Source organism: Spermophilus citellus (assembly GCF_964194105.1).
Source record: "Spermophilus citellus genome assembly, chromosome: 9".
Taxonomy (NCBI): Eukaryota; Metazoa; Chordata; class Mammalia; order Rodentia; family Sciuridae; genus Spermophilus; species Spermophilus citellus.
Window position 1 is genome coordinate 235,771 of NC_138191.1, and position 14,916 is coordinate 250,686.

Consider the following 14,916-nt stretch of genomic DNA (forward strand, 5'->3'; position numbering starts at 1 on the left):
GAGGCATGGTAGCACCTGAAAAAGCCTGGATTTCTCCTGTACTTCTGTGGCACTCTGCACTAAACACCTGTCTTCCCTCTAACCCCAGACTCCCCAAACTCTCTGATGTCTTCTTACTCCCAAGTCCTGTTCTCTTTGGCTAGACTTAAACTTGTGACTATGAGGCTACCTTTCCTGTTAGAGCAGGAACCTATCTCAGTGGCTCTTATTTTTTGTAAAGGAATCTCTGCCTTCTAAATATGCCCACTTCAGAAGTTATTCTAAAGACATAGGTTGTGAGATAGAGTAGTCAGTGGAATAATTTTTGGCTTTTCAAAAAAAAAACCACAATAAATATAGGTGACTCTGCCCAGCCAGGGAAACATCAAGAATACATTCCAGTGTGCTTCTAGGGTCTGGCTATGATGTCTTGGTGACCGGTAGAAGCACTGTCTAGGCTTCAACCATCCTGTGCCCTTTCCAGTCCCTGCCATGTGTTTTTACACAAGCTGGTGCTTGTACTTGGTCACCCTTTTATTCCTTCTTCATCTGCAGACTTGGCTTGGACACTGTCTTCTCCAAAAATCTTTCCTGGAACTTGACTCCTCGGCCCTGATGGGCTAAACATCCCCCTTCTGAACTGCAGGTGTAGCCTCCATGGTACTTGTCACTTGGTCTGTTCCTTCTATGTATAATAATAATTTCCTTCATTTTTCTGCGTCCTTGATGTAGACTGTTAAGTTACTTATGGCTTCTGTCTTTGCATCATCACTGCTTAGTACAGTGACAAACTTGTTCAACAAGTGTCACCTAAATAAGTGAAGAGATGCACCACTGGGCTATGAATAACTGGCTTTGGAAATTGTCACCAGACGTTGCCACTTTGTTATTGTTGCTAAACATAAAAAGGTGGAAGGTTTGGACTCTGGGCCAGGTGATATAATATGGCCATGGTTATAAACTACGGGAAAGTCACAGCAGACTTTAGAGAAGGAAGGAACCTCATACAGTACAATCATTTTCTTTCACAGAAAAGAGAATCAAGATAAGTTCAAGTTGAGAAATTACTGGTCTTAGGTCACTAATGAGGGGCAAGAACAAGGGCCAGAATTCAGGGCTTTGTTTCCCACTTCAATATTCTACTCTCTCCACCTGATTCAACTCCTTTGCTTCCTCAATAACTTCCCAGTCACTAAGTACTTCACCAGGTTGTTGTGATGATCACATAAAATAATATATTGGAAAGTGCTTCAGAAGAATTAAGCAGGAGTGGACAGGTTGTGGGATAGGAGGGTTTCAAGTTCCCACACTTATTCATTCCCCTCATCTCCTTGATTGTAAGCAGGGAGTGTGGAATGAAGGCAATGAAAACACTCTGGCAGGTATCTTTCTGAATCTGCAGCCAGAATATGTAAAAGAGAGCTTTCCATGGGCATTTTAGAGAGAGGAAACCGAGAGTGGAGTCTTTATACTTGAGTATATCGCTCCAGTATTTACATGTGCTACTGGTTAATGAAACCACGTTCTTCACCTACTTGATGAACAACTTCAAACACCAAGACACCCACAAACTGCCTACCTTGAACTGGATATACTTTAAAAGGTTGAAGTCCTTGGCATACATCCTGAAGTACTCTAGGATCTGGGAATTGTGCATGAAGTTAGGGTAATGATCCGGGATGGGGTAGTCACTGAAGCACATCATCTCCTTAGAAGTGTTGATGATCACTGATTTGTAGATACTGGCTCTTCCTTCTTCAGGATTTTCCTGTAGTAAATAAGAACAACTTGAGAATTAATTTCATGATTTATAAAATAGCCAATGAATAGTTGAAGAAATTTCCTGAAATAAATGACACACATACATGGCCTCCACACCTCCCCCTGTTCTTGTGCCCCTGTGTAGTTCCTTCCCCTTGAATCTCAGTTATCTTTATGACTTGTTTTTGACCAATAGAATACAGTCGAAATGGCACTGAATGACTTTAAATTGTAGTCATGCTTTTTTCCAGAGTATCTAAAATTACAAATAGCCCTCAATAAGTGTTTAATAAATGTATGTCAGATTGAATTGAGAAAGGAATGCATAGAAAAAGAAAATTCACATAAAACATAACAAATTTATGAAATAAATAAAAATTTATTTCAAAACAATGTGAATGAGACATATCTGTCTCATTTTTGAAACTTTTAAAGGAAAATTGTGGAATAATATAAAAGTCAAATGCAAAAAGATACCACTTTATATTATTTAAATTAATTATTATTTAATTAAGTTTGTATTAGTTAATAGTAACTTAAAACATCCCCAAATCTCCAAGTGGTTTAGTTATGTTACAGTATCTCAACATGAAGTACAATCTATCTTTGACACTATTCCACAGGTATCCTGCTGAATACAAAGAACATCCGGTTACTCCACTGCTCATTGGCTTCTATTCCTTCTGGAAACCAACCTACTTATTCTAAAATTTAGCACTTTTCACATCTAGCCCACTATGGCTTTTTCTCTTCATTCAGTGTTCCCCTTAACAAATCCCATATTCCTGAGTCATTAAATTATTAGCTGAAATAATGTAGGCTCTTTCACAACTTTTGTGCATATCACTACCTCTTGAAAAATTCATACCTTCATTCGAGTTATATCAAATGTTACTTTTTTGAGGAAGACTTTCCTGTAGTTCCATTGATCCTCCAAGTCTCCAAACCTTTCAATTCATATTGCTATAAAAGCAATGTAAACAGATTATATAATTCTGCATTTGTTCCCATGATTGTAAGGGATCTGAGGGTAGTGTACATGCCTTATTATTCTTTATATTTCTGTCAACAATGCAGTACCTGATATATAGTGAATGATTAATGAATGCTTAGGAATGAATTAGTTATATAATTATGAGAATGAATCTAGAGAAACCAAAATTATGATGTCATTTCTTCCTAACTTGATCTATAGATGCAATGCAATCCCAATCAAATCTCTGCAAGCTACATTTTAGTCATCAACAAACTGATTCTAAAGTTTTTGTGGGAAGACAGAAGTCTAAAAATAGCTAATTTTGTCCTTAAGTATAGGCTGTGCATAATAAGCTTTCTTCAAAGAGTTGAGTACAGCAAAGCAAGAGAGATAAAAGGGATAAAGTTTACTCTGGCAAAATCTGACAAACTCCACTTCAGGGAAGGCACCACTATTAACAAAATAATGATAAGGCTTGCTGACAGAATGTATCTTTGAAATGATATAATGAGAGTGGTATTACCTTTTCAGTACTACTCTCAAAAACCCTATAACCTCAGTAACCATGAGAAAACAGCAGACAAATCTCAATTGAAAGATAATCTAAAAAATACTGACCAGTGCTCCTCAAAACTGCCAAGTCATCAAAACCTAGGAAAGTCTAAAATAATTGTCACAGTCAAGGGGAGCAAAAGGAGACATGACGATTAAATGTAATGTACTGTCCTGGATGGGACCCTGGAACAGAAAAAGGTCACTGAGGGAAAAGTAAGTAATTCTGAATGAAGAATGGGCTATCAATGTTGCTATAGGAATGCTGTGGGGAAGATACCTGTGGGTAGCTCTGAGAACTGAAAGACCAGCCTCTGTGGGCACCATGGCTCCAAAGAGCTTCTCCCCAGTCTGTTATAGACTCCATTCTATTTCCAGACTGACTCAGCATGGGAACCTACCAGTCAGTGAAAAGTGGAGCCTAAGGGGCCGGCTGGTCTGGGGTATTCAAAGCACAAGTGTACCAAGAACAAGACAAAAATGATAAAGAAAGAAAAGACCCCCTCAAAAACAAAAATCTCCACCAGAAGACTTCTAGGACTAATAAATTAAGCAAAGTAACAGGTTCCAAAATGAAAACACAAAATTAACAGTTTTCCTACACACCAATAATGAATTAACTGAAAAAAAAATCAGGAAAACATTTCCAACAATAGCTTAAAAAAAAAAAAAAGCAAAAGCAAAGAAAAACAACTCTAGGAATAAATCTAACCAGGAAGGTAGAAGAGCTCCACACTGAGAACTATAGTGCACTGCAGGAAGACACGGAAGACTGCACTGCAACACGGAAAGACCCCCGTGTCCTGGGTGGGATTCATGTGTTACATGGTCATATTCCCAAAAGTGAGCTACAGATTCAGTGTGATTCTTATCAGAATACAATGGCACTCTTCACCCTCTAAATTCACGTAAAAGAATATAAGACCCAGAATCTCTCAAGTAATGCTTAGCCATAAAGCCATGCTGGAGGCACCACAATTCCCAAGTTTCAAATCATACCTCCTAGCTATAATTTAAAGATAGTGTGGTATGGCGTACAGACAGACATGGAGGCCAGGGGAACAGAGAAGGAATAGACAGACCCACACAGATACGGTCAGCTGATACTTGACAAAAGTGCCAAGAACACAAGTTGGAGAAAAGACAGCCTTTAAAAAAATGGTACTAAAAAAACATGATGTCCAAATGTAGAGGAATGGAACTAGATCCTTATATATCAGCTGCACAAAAGGGACTTGAAGTGAACCAGAAACTGAGGAAGAGGTCCAATAACTCCGTAACTACTAAAAGAAAGCATGGAGTCAACACTCCAACATAGGCTCAGGCAACAATTCCCTCAGACTCCTTGGGAAACACCCCAAGAGCTAATACGAGGGAGGACATCCAGTTTCAAAGACTTTGTACGTCATAGGGAAAAGAAGTGTGAAGAGAGAGCCCACGGAATAGGAGAACATCTTTGCCAGCTACTCTTTTGACAGAGGATTAATATCCCAGATATATAAAGAATTTTAAAAAACACCAAAAAATAATAACCCAGTTAATAAATGGGCAGATAAGCTAAACAGACATTTCTCAAAAGAAGAAATACAAATGAATAACTAATGTCTGTAAAACTGTTCAAAATCTTTAGCCATCAAGAAAATGAAAATCAAAACTACATCAAGATTTTGTTTCACTCTAGTTAGAAAGGTATTCATCAAAAATACAAATAATAATAAATGCTTGCAAGAATGTGGGGAAAAAAGAAATCTATACATTGTTAATTAGTACAACCACTAAGAAAATCAGTATGGAGTTTCCTCAAAAGTGTAGGAATGGAATCACCATATGGCTCAGCGATACCACTCCTTAGTATTTATCCAGAAAAATTAAAGTCAGAATACTACAGTGATAGACACATACCCATTTATTGCAGCACAATTCACAATAACCAAATTATGGAATCAGCTTAGGTGTCCATCCACAGGTGACTAGACAGAGAAAATGTGGCAGACGTACACAATGGAGTTTTATTCAGTCATAAGAAAGATTATGACAAATTATGTCATTTGTAGGAAAATGGATGGAACTAGAGAAAATCAGGCTAAGTGAAGAGAGTTAGACTCAGAGAGTCATGTTTTCTCTCCTGTGTGGAAGCGGGAGTGAAAAGGGGAGGGAAGGGGTAGACCAGTGTGGTAGAAGAGGGGAAGGCAAGAGGAGGTACCGGGGAATGAAACTGACCAAATCATGCTATGTGCAGGTGCAGATACATCACACTGGATTCTCACTGTTATGGATAATTATAATGGTCAATAATTTTTTTTCTGTTTCTTTTGTGGCACTGGGAATCGAACTCAGGGCCTTGAACACGCTAGGCAAGCACTACCTCTGAGTTATAGTCCCAGTTTGCCAATTTAAAAAAAATAAATAAAGGGCTGGGGATGTAGCTCAGTGGTAGAATGTTTGCCTAGCATGCCCGAAGCGCTGGGTTCAATCCCCAGCACCTCCAAAAGCAAAACAACAACAAAACCAGCTATGCAGTATAAGACTATAATATGGATATATGTTATTATACATTTACGCAAACCCATAGAATATGCAAAACCAATAGTGAACCTTCCTGTAAACCAAGAGATGTGAATGATGGATAATCTGTCATTGATCGTCGCAAATGTAGCACACTACAGGGGGATGACGATAATGAGGCAAGCTGTGCACCTAAAAAGGCAGAAGCTCAATTTTGTATGAACTTAAAACTTATCTAAAAATAAAGCATATTAAAGCATTTTTAAAAAAAAAAAAAAAGAGGAAGGAGAGGACATGAGGGAGTGAGTTGGAGCTGAATGGGCTGGAGGGGTAGAAGGTACAACAAGGGGGAAAACGACTCCCACTGGGTGGGAGGAATGAGGACAGCGTGGCCTTCTGTTTCCCTGTGGTGCTCCACAAATCCCACACACAGGAGCGCTGTTTGAACGGTACTTCCCAGTTCTGGTGTCTGCACACTGAAATCAGATGGAGAACTTTTCAAGAAACATAGAGCCTGGGCTCTCCTCCTAGGAATTCTTCTGAGTGCTGCCTGTCTAACGTGATGACAAGTCAGAGAACTGCCAGTCAGAGGCAGTGTGCTGGCCCTGGAGAGCTCACAGCTACTCACTCCATCAACTGCAAGTCCTTTCTGCAATCACCCTCAGCTAAACCGCCAAGTGCCCGAGGGCAGCGGGAGGAAGCCAGTTCTCTGCATCTCCACACCCTCTAGGGATAGTCTCAGCCCAGAAACGTGTGTCATAGATTATGGCTGGTCTGATTGTAAGGACACAACATCATCCTCATTTAAGACCTGGGAAAGCTGCGGTAGAGGCTGTAAGGCCTTCGCCTTCACATCAGTGTGTATTAGAAATACCTAGCAGAGAGCCCCAGATGAACACCCAGAATCTCACAAGTGGCTGACACCCTTTCCTGTCAATGTTCCCCCAGGGATTAGCTCTTCAGTGTACAGCTGGACACTCCTCCCTCTTAAGTAATTTTTAATCCACTTATTGTCGTTGTCGTCTTCTTTTGAGAAAGGAAGAACTATGAAATTTATAGTTTTTTAAAAAACATTTCATTTAAGGATGTTTATTAATTAATTTTCTATTTTAAATCAACACTGATTAAACAGCAACATTTTACATTCCGTGGTGTATCTATTGTCTATACTTTATAACTTTATTATGTGATGCACTTAGGGCTTGTTAGAAATGTGGAATCTTGGTATACCCTAAATTAATTAATCAGAATCTCCAGTAATTCATGTGTACACTGAAGTTTGAAAAGCATAGTTTAGCATGCTTTAATAATTCTTAAAAATCCAGTTTGACCAAAAAATAGCAATGATTATTAGATAGTATGGAGTTAAATCCTCAGTATTTTGTAAGAAATTTATTACTTTTTGAAGCTACTGCATTCATAAGGTAACATCAAATAAATGGGTATATATCACATTAGCACCTACTTTCCACCATCAGTCTTATTTAATGTTAATGAAGAGATCATGAGTTGACTGAAATTAATGTCTTGAGAACTTCTATGATTACTATGAGACAGTATTCAGCTGCACCAGGAGAAGGCTACACCAGTTTGGTAGGTGGAACATGAAAGGAAAAGAGAGAGGAAAATACAAATGGTGGTATCTGAGAAAACACTTGTTTGGCAGATAGAAAACAGAAAGGAATCACGGTAGGGAAGTACAAATGGTACTATCTGAGAAGAAAATAAAAATATACTGAATCCAGGAACCTGTCAAAGAAAAGGGAAAACGGAAGCCCTGAATTCCCAGTGTTCTTACTGAACATCCAGCAGTGGAGGTGGAATTCCAAAGTGCTTAGACCAATTCTACATACAAAACCTCTAACAAATTATAGAAAAGTTTTGAGGGGTGGAGAGACAGCTAGACTCTAAATAACAAGCAAGGGAGTGATAGAGAAGCATGTCTCAGAAAAAATTCTCAGGTGACCACCAGCAGCACATAAGATACTTCAGTCCAACATTAAAGGATGTTTATAATACCTTAGTCTCCACAGCTAATTAACTGTGGAAAATGTGAGAAGGAGGGTCTCCAGCACGGTAAACATTTTTAGTAGCCGCTGATGACAGTTTCCTTCTCAGGAATCCACATATTAAACATAAATATATTGGGAAGCTAATATACACCAGGCATCCTTCTTGGTCTAGAATATAATGGTGAGCCTTATAGGCATGTCTGTGTTAAGAGAAGTCAGAGTGTTATGATGAAACAGTTTTTCCCCCCAAGGAAGCAGTTCATAAGGTATTGAAATTTTGCCTAGAAGATAATAATGAAAAAAGTCTCCATGCTGTATTTTCAGCAGGTAATAATTTTAAATCGCTTTAGAGATAAAAACCAGAAACATGTTAATCAGGCAGGGTAATGGCTACCCTCCCAACATCAACTCTGCCTCACCTGATTTCATTCCTTTTTGGTAATTGCCAAATCCAGCAACAATGTGGGGGTCCCACTCTAGGCCTGAATAATAACTGACATGTAGCACTATGCAGAACCAGCACTTTTGTAAGTGATTATTCATCCACTTACTCCCCAAGATAAATGTTTAAGGTGGGTATTACTATTATCCCTTTGTAAAGATTAAAAAACAGTGGGCACAGAGAGGTGTAATGATTTGCCCAAGGCCATACCTCTTGTAAAGGACAGTCTTTGAATCTAAAGCAGTGCTTTTAACCTGCACACTAGGGTGTGACTGGATTCCAACAGTAGAATTTTCTGTTAACTAAAAACCAAATTAACAGGTTTTTCAGCCCACATCTGACTGATTCTGATAAAGGTATAGGGATTTGCTATGGGGATCCATTCTAGATATGAATAAGAGTATTGTCAGATAGAATTAGTTCCCAAAATGAAGCCAAGATATAATACTTTTGTTCTACAAAGTAATGTCATAAGGCCACTTTTTAAATTTTATTTTTTTGTAGTTGTAGATGGACAAAATGCCTTTGTTTTTATGCGGTGCTAATGATTGACCCAGTGCCTCACACATGCTAGGAAAGTGCTGTACCACTGAGCTACAGCCTCAGCCCAATCTACTTTTAAGCAGTTGACCAACACTGTGTGAGTTTTTATGATGGGAAATATATCCATGGCACCTCAATTCCATTCACTGGTTCAGAAAATAAGTTTAAAAGCAAATCAAATTAGAGATAAGTGAAGATGACTGATATTTTTGGCACTTAATAGGTTTTTGTCATTTAAGAATATAATATTTTAAGTGGTTACTAACAAGTTGCAGGATTGGATGCATATTTAAACAATTTAACTTTAAAGCTGAGTATATGCAAGGACATGAAAACCAAGTTGCAGGTGCTCTCTGCCCTCTGCCCTCTTCTGAAAGACAAAGGACTTTGAACTTCTCAATGCAAGAAGTTTAAAGCAAACAATTCTAACGGATTTTATATTTTATTCAAGGACTAGAATTGTCAGAGAAATAGCTGGATTTTCTTAAAAGGAAAAATGAGGTTGATGACTGAAGGTGGAGGGTGTTCCTGGAAGGAGTTGTTGGCAGGTAATTCTACCTCATTTATCTTTAAGACACATCAGAAGCCACCACTCCACATTTTCTAATCCCCATGTGCTTTCTAAGGTGTGTGGCTTCGTTACTCATTCTCCCCTCTTCTGAAAAACAGCAAAACTAATATAAGAAAATGTTCTCTGTGGATTTTATAAACAGTAGAATAGGGAAAAGAGTCACCTGTGTGATGCTTTTGCAGCCCACAGAGGGAAAGAGAACCCTCATAAAAGGTGGGGTGGGGCTGTTAAGAAGCCAACAGGCAGAGCCCTGTCAGGTTTAGTCACTATCAAGCTCACATATTACCTGACATGAGGTAGCATACTGCATGCACCCAGCTGCAAGGAGGGATTCCAGTACTAAGGGACACAAGACTTACCTGATACCTCCAGAGCCCACCAATGTCACCAGTCCTTTCAAAGCAAACAGGTTCCAAGTCTTCATCCAGACAGCACTTGATAGAAGAGAGCCCGGAGGCTCCAGCCCCAATCACAGAGATTCTTTTCTTGGTCATGGTCTTCAGAGATCTTCACCTGGCTAGGGCAATGCCACTTGTCCTGAAGAAAGAACAAGAGACAGAAAGCACACGTGTATCAACAGTTCTTAAGAAAGACAGCTGCCTTCACACTCAAATAAATGCTGTAACAAGAGGTGACTTTGGGTTGCCCTCTTTAGAAGGAATCTCCTGCAAGGCCCAGAGCTGAGGAGCACTGTGGTGTCCTCTCACTCTCTCTCCTGAAGCACCTGGCTGACCCTTCAGCTGAGATCGGAAAGTTACTCTGGCTTTCTGCTGTAAAGACACATAAACTAGGCAAGTACCAGCCCAGCCCAGGGGCAGGCAGTCTGGCCCCACCTCCTTTCAGCCCATACCCCCACCCGCTCATGGGCACTAATTCTTCCTCTCTTCACTGGAAGAAAATGTGGGTTGGATCTGCTTTGGAGAGGAAAAGAAATCGTGTACAACTTGTGTGTTTTTCAGCTGCGGTTGTGGGTGATGCCCTTTTACTCCCTCTGGAGAGAGGTCTTCTAATCTCCCGAGCTCCCCTACTGGCTGCATCCACTTTTAACTTGCTGCTTTTCCCTTAAAGGGATACACTCCTACTACTGAAGCCAAAGCATAAACAACTCCCAAGCAAGCGTGATGTGAATGCCTAAATGTGGAACAACTACATTCCTGGGCATCCATCCAAATAGGTGATCCTACCCTCTTCTCTGCCTCCTCCCCACCTCATGGCCTGTATCCTGGCTCTACCCTGCTGGTAGAAATTTACTTTAAAGTCCCTATGCATGTTTTAAAATGCTTTTAGCTGAACTCTAGCTGGCTTCATTTCAACTCTTTAAAATCTGGTTAAAAATAGAATCTTTGACTTAGACAATCATTTTACTCCATCAGGAAGATGCCTGTCCAATATATGGTCTGAATTATATTAGAATACAGTTAGCACACAATGGTGAACAGATGGTCTCCACATCACCTCGTGGGAGAAGGAAAGAAGTGAGGATCAAAGGTGGAGTCCTGTGTGTGTGTGTGTGTGTGTGTACATATGTATATACATACATATATGTGAGGGGGAAGTTACCAGGGATTGAACCCATGGGTACTTAACCACTGAGCCACATGCTGTTTTTTTTTTTATTTAGAGACAGGGTCTCACTAAGTTTCTTAGGGCCTCACTAAGTTGCTGAAGCTGGCTTTGAACCCGTGATCCTCCTGCCTCAACAACCTGAGCCACTGGGATTATAGGTGAGCACCACAGCATCCGGCAGAATGTTTGTACTTTTTGATATGGTTCTGTCAAAACAGTTACTCATCAAAATATTCCTTATCTTTCAGTGGACACATCAAGATGACCCCATCATGTAATTCTTATTTTAAAGAGCTGCTATTAAATTTTGCTCTGGATTCTCTTCTCACTTTACTCCTGCAACACTTTATTAAAACCTTTATTTGGGGCTGGGATTGTGGCTCAGTGGTAGAGTGCTTGCCTAGCATGTGCAAGGTGCCTGGTTCGATCCTCAGCACCACATAAAAATAAATAAAATAAAGGTCTTGTGTTTTGCTACAACTAAAAAAATAAATAAATATTTAAAAAAAAAAAAAAACTTTATTTACTAGTGTCTGTCCTCACAGATTACCACCAAACAGAATGCTTTTGTCACTAAGTACCTTCCGTCTAATGCTACTTTCTCCTAGAAAGAGAAAGCAATTCTCTCTCTCTCTCTCTCTCTCTCTCTCTCTCTTCCAGTTACTTAAACGTATCTCCTTTGAGGTTTCAGAAGAAACAGTTTCTCATTCCATCCCTCCCAAGACGTATGGTAGTAGAAGGGCCCAGGGATGTTTAAGAGTAGGACATCTCATATGCAACCATCAATTTCTATTACTGGGCACTGGAGAAGGCAGGCAGGTGTTCTCCAGTTAATGAATCACTGGACCCCAAGGAGCTATACCTGAATCTGAGAGAGACAACTGCATGTCACCCAGACATACAATTTAAGTGGGGTGCAGTAGCCAGATGGGACTGGGGTTGTCTTCCTTGGGGTGGGAATGAGCATATCAATGAGAAGAATTAACCTGGAATTTTAGTGGCTAGACAAGTAGCAAACACTACTGGATACCCATTAAAATGTTATCTCCTCCTCTTACTATATAATATATCCCTTTGGAATGGGATTTCCTAATGAGGAACTGTATTTTCCTGGTTCTTTTTGAAGCTATGCATAAATTCATTATTAAATTATCACCAAGGAACAGAAGAAGAGAAAATGTGAGCAACTTTGACCTAAACTTTTTAAAGAAAACATCTTGATCTTGTCTTCTACTCCTTCTCCTTTTTTTTTTTTTTTTTTTTTTTTTTTTTTTTTTTTTTTTTGCTTGGAATGTTGATAACCAGACTTCTGGAAGCCAGGAATTGAAGTTGGTAGGTTTGAAATAGTCAGGGACCTCCATCCATGGAAAAAGGACCCTTTAGGACTAAGGGATAGATACCTTAGGGGAAATAAGACAACCCAGCTAGCTCTCAGTCTTATGGGGTTAACAGTTGTACTAAAAAATTCAAGTTAAAAGTACACTAGTCTTCAAGACCATGGGAGTGAATAACATACCAGGAGACAGGAGGCTGGGAAAGTCATCTCAGCCTCCTGAGACTACGTGGTCAGCACATAGGCCAGCTAGGCCAGACAAAGCAAGGTCTGCACTATTCTGAAAATATTAATAACAGACAAAAACATGAAAAAATGTTCTTCAACATCTCTAACAATTACAGAAATGCAAATTAAAACTACGCTATGAGTCCATCTCACTTGAGAATAGTAATTATCAAGAATACAAGTAACAGTAAATGTTGGCGAGGCTGGGGGGAACAAGGTTCACTCACACATTGCTGGTGGGACTGCAAATGGGTACAACCACTCTGGAAAGCAGTATGGAGATTCCTCAGAAAACTTGGAATGGAATCACCATTTGACCCAGTAATCCCATGCCTTGGGTTAAATGCAAAGAATTTAAAATCAGCACACTACAGTGACATAGCCACATCAATGTTCATAGCAGCTCAAATTGAGAATAGCTAAGCTACGGAACTAAGTAGGTGCCCTTCAACAGATGAATGGATAAAGCAACTGTGGCAACTGTGGTATATACACACAATGAAATATTCCTGATCCATAGGAAGAATGAGACGATAGCATTTGCTGGTAAATGGCTGGAACTGGAGACTATCATACTAAGTGGAATAAGGCAATCCCCCAAAACCAAAGGCTAAATGTTCTGATATGCAGATGCTAGCACACAATAAGGCAGGGAGAGAAAAGAACAGAACACTTTAGATTAGACAAAGGGGAATGAAGGGAAGGGAAGGGATGAGAATAGGAAAAACAGTAAAATGAATTGGACATCACTTTCCTATGTTCCTATACACATATATGACCAGTATAACTCCACATCATGAACAACCATAAGAATGGGAAGTTATACTCCATGTATGGATAACATGCCAAAATATATTCTACTGTCATATATAACTAAAAAGAACAAATTTTAAAAATAAATTAAAAAAAGAAAATATTAATGGCAGAGACTCTCCTAGGTAATAAGTGCTCTAGGTGATGAGGGCCAAACACATGGGCAGAATGTCATTAATTAACCAACAGTTACCTTGACCTTATTCTCATAGCCAAATGCACACACAGCAGAAGACCTAAGGTGGAGACGTAGGCTGTAAATGAGATATGAGATACAGGACACATGAAGAGGTGTGATGGAGACTCAGGCCCAACTGAAGTCCCACCTCTACAGGTGAGGACATTGAGAGACACACACATATCTATGCACATACAGATACTTTTTGAAAATGATATGAATTAATACTTACATGAAAGTTTAGGAAAGATTTTAACCACCATGGAACTTATTTGGTTTGTGTAGTTTTCATGGCAGCGGGTAGGAACCATCCGATCAGGCACATTTAAAGCTTCAACTCAGACACCACATCCATTCACATTCCAAAACAAAGGACATGGGCTCTGCCCATTCAGAGAAACAGAAAGCCACATGTCTAAGGGCTGGATGCACAATAATCCCACAGGGGACACAGTGGATAGTTGGGAATAGGAATACAACCTACCAGAGTCGGCTACCCAAGACACTCTGTCTGTTTACCTTCAAGACCACAGCTGTGGGCCATGCCTGTGGACTTCCAAGCTAAGGAGATTACCACACTACCTCGACCATGAAGGATAACTCTTGACCTCTGGAGTCTTTACTGGTGAGATGCGGGCAGGTTTATTTCCATCTAATGTGTTTTGGTCCTTCACAATATCCTGAAAATTCGAATTTGTTTATATATATATATATATATATATATGGTGGTCTCATTTAGTGTTCACCACAGTGCTAAAGGACAGCTCCCACTGTCCTCACTATGAATCACCATGCATCAGGGGCCTTTCAGATGCACTCAGGTTGTTCAGGCCCTCTGATGTCGAAGATTGTTTTATGCCATTTTTGAGCATTTTGGCTTAACGTTGCAACTGTACCTCAGCAACACAGATACATGTGCAACAGGTATGTTCATTTTCACACCTAAGACCCAGGCTTTGTGAAGTTAGGATATAAGACGGCTTTGGGTTCTTACCAACCCAGAGGAAGAGGAAGTCAGAGAGAGTTCTTAGGGTTTCAGTATAGGCTAGAATCATGAGAATATTTTGGCTTCATGTAATTTTATTATTGATAACTGGCTGCTTGTGTAGAAATTTGTCAGAAAAGTTCAGCACTAGTAAACTCAAAAGCTTCAGGGGCTGGCTAAGTGGATCACATAAAACCTTTCCTGCTGGACAGAGAACAAAAAGTGAAATCATTGTGACTAATTTGAAAACGTATTCAATTAGAGAGGAAAATAAAAGCTGGGTATGAAGGCACATGCTCATTATCATAGCTATTCAGGAGGGTAATGCAAGAGGATTGTGAGTTTGAGGCCAACACTGGCAACTTAAAATAAAATAAAATAAAATTAAAAGGGGTGGGAATGTGGCTTATTAGGAAGAGTGCTTGCCTAACATGCCCAAGACCTTGGGTTCAATCCCAGTACTGCAAATACT

General features: G+C 39.6%; 1 protein-coding gene and 1 long non-coding RNA gene across 14 annotated transcripts in view; one reads left to right on the forward strand and one right to left on the reverse strand.

Moving 5' to 3' along the window:
* FMO5 (flavin containing dimethylaniline monoxygenase 5) overlaps positions 1-14,916 on the reverse strand; it is a 58,943-nt gene that overhangs the window by 40,324 nt on the left and 3,703 nt on the right. For 10 of the 13 annotated variants that reach the window (XR_014023891.1, XR_014023892.1, XM_081308821.1 and 7 more), the window contains exons 2-3: positions 9,701-9,878; positions 1,559-1,747 (exon numbers count right to left, since the gene is read on the reverse strand). Coding sequence is in view for 11 of the 13 variants with exons in the window: in XM_081308821.1 (XP_081164947.1) it covers positions 1,559-1,747; positions 9,701-9,835 (324 nt within the window). In the remaining 2 variants the exon portion in view is untranslated. Of the gene's footprint in view, positions 1-1,558; positions 1,748-9,700; positions 9,879-10,197; positions 10,220-10,282; positions 10,380-14,916 lie in introns of those variants that run through there. The other 3 variants (XM_081308816.1, XM_081308818.1, XM_081308817.1) reach the window with 3 other exon arrangements.
* On the forward strand, positions 10,441-11,365 carry LOC308657275. Its single transcript, XR_014023893.1, has 3 exons — positions 10,441-10,515; positions 10,969-11,065; positions 11,156-11,365. It is a non-coding gene; the product is annotated as an uncharacterized lncRNA (long non-coding RNA).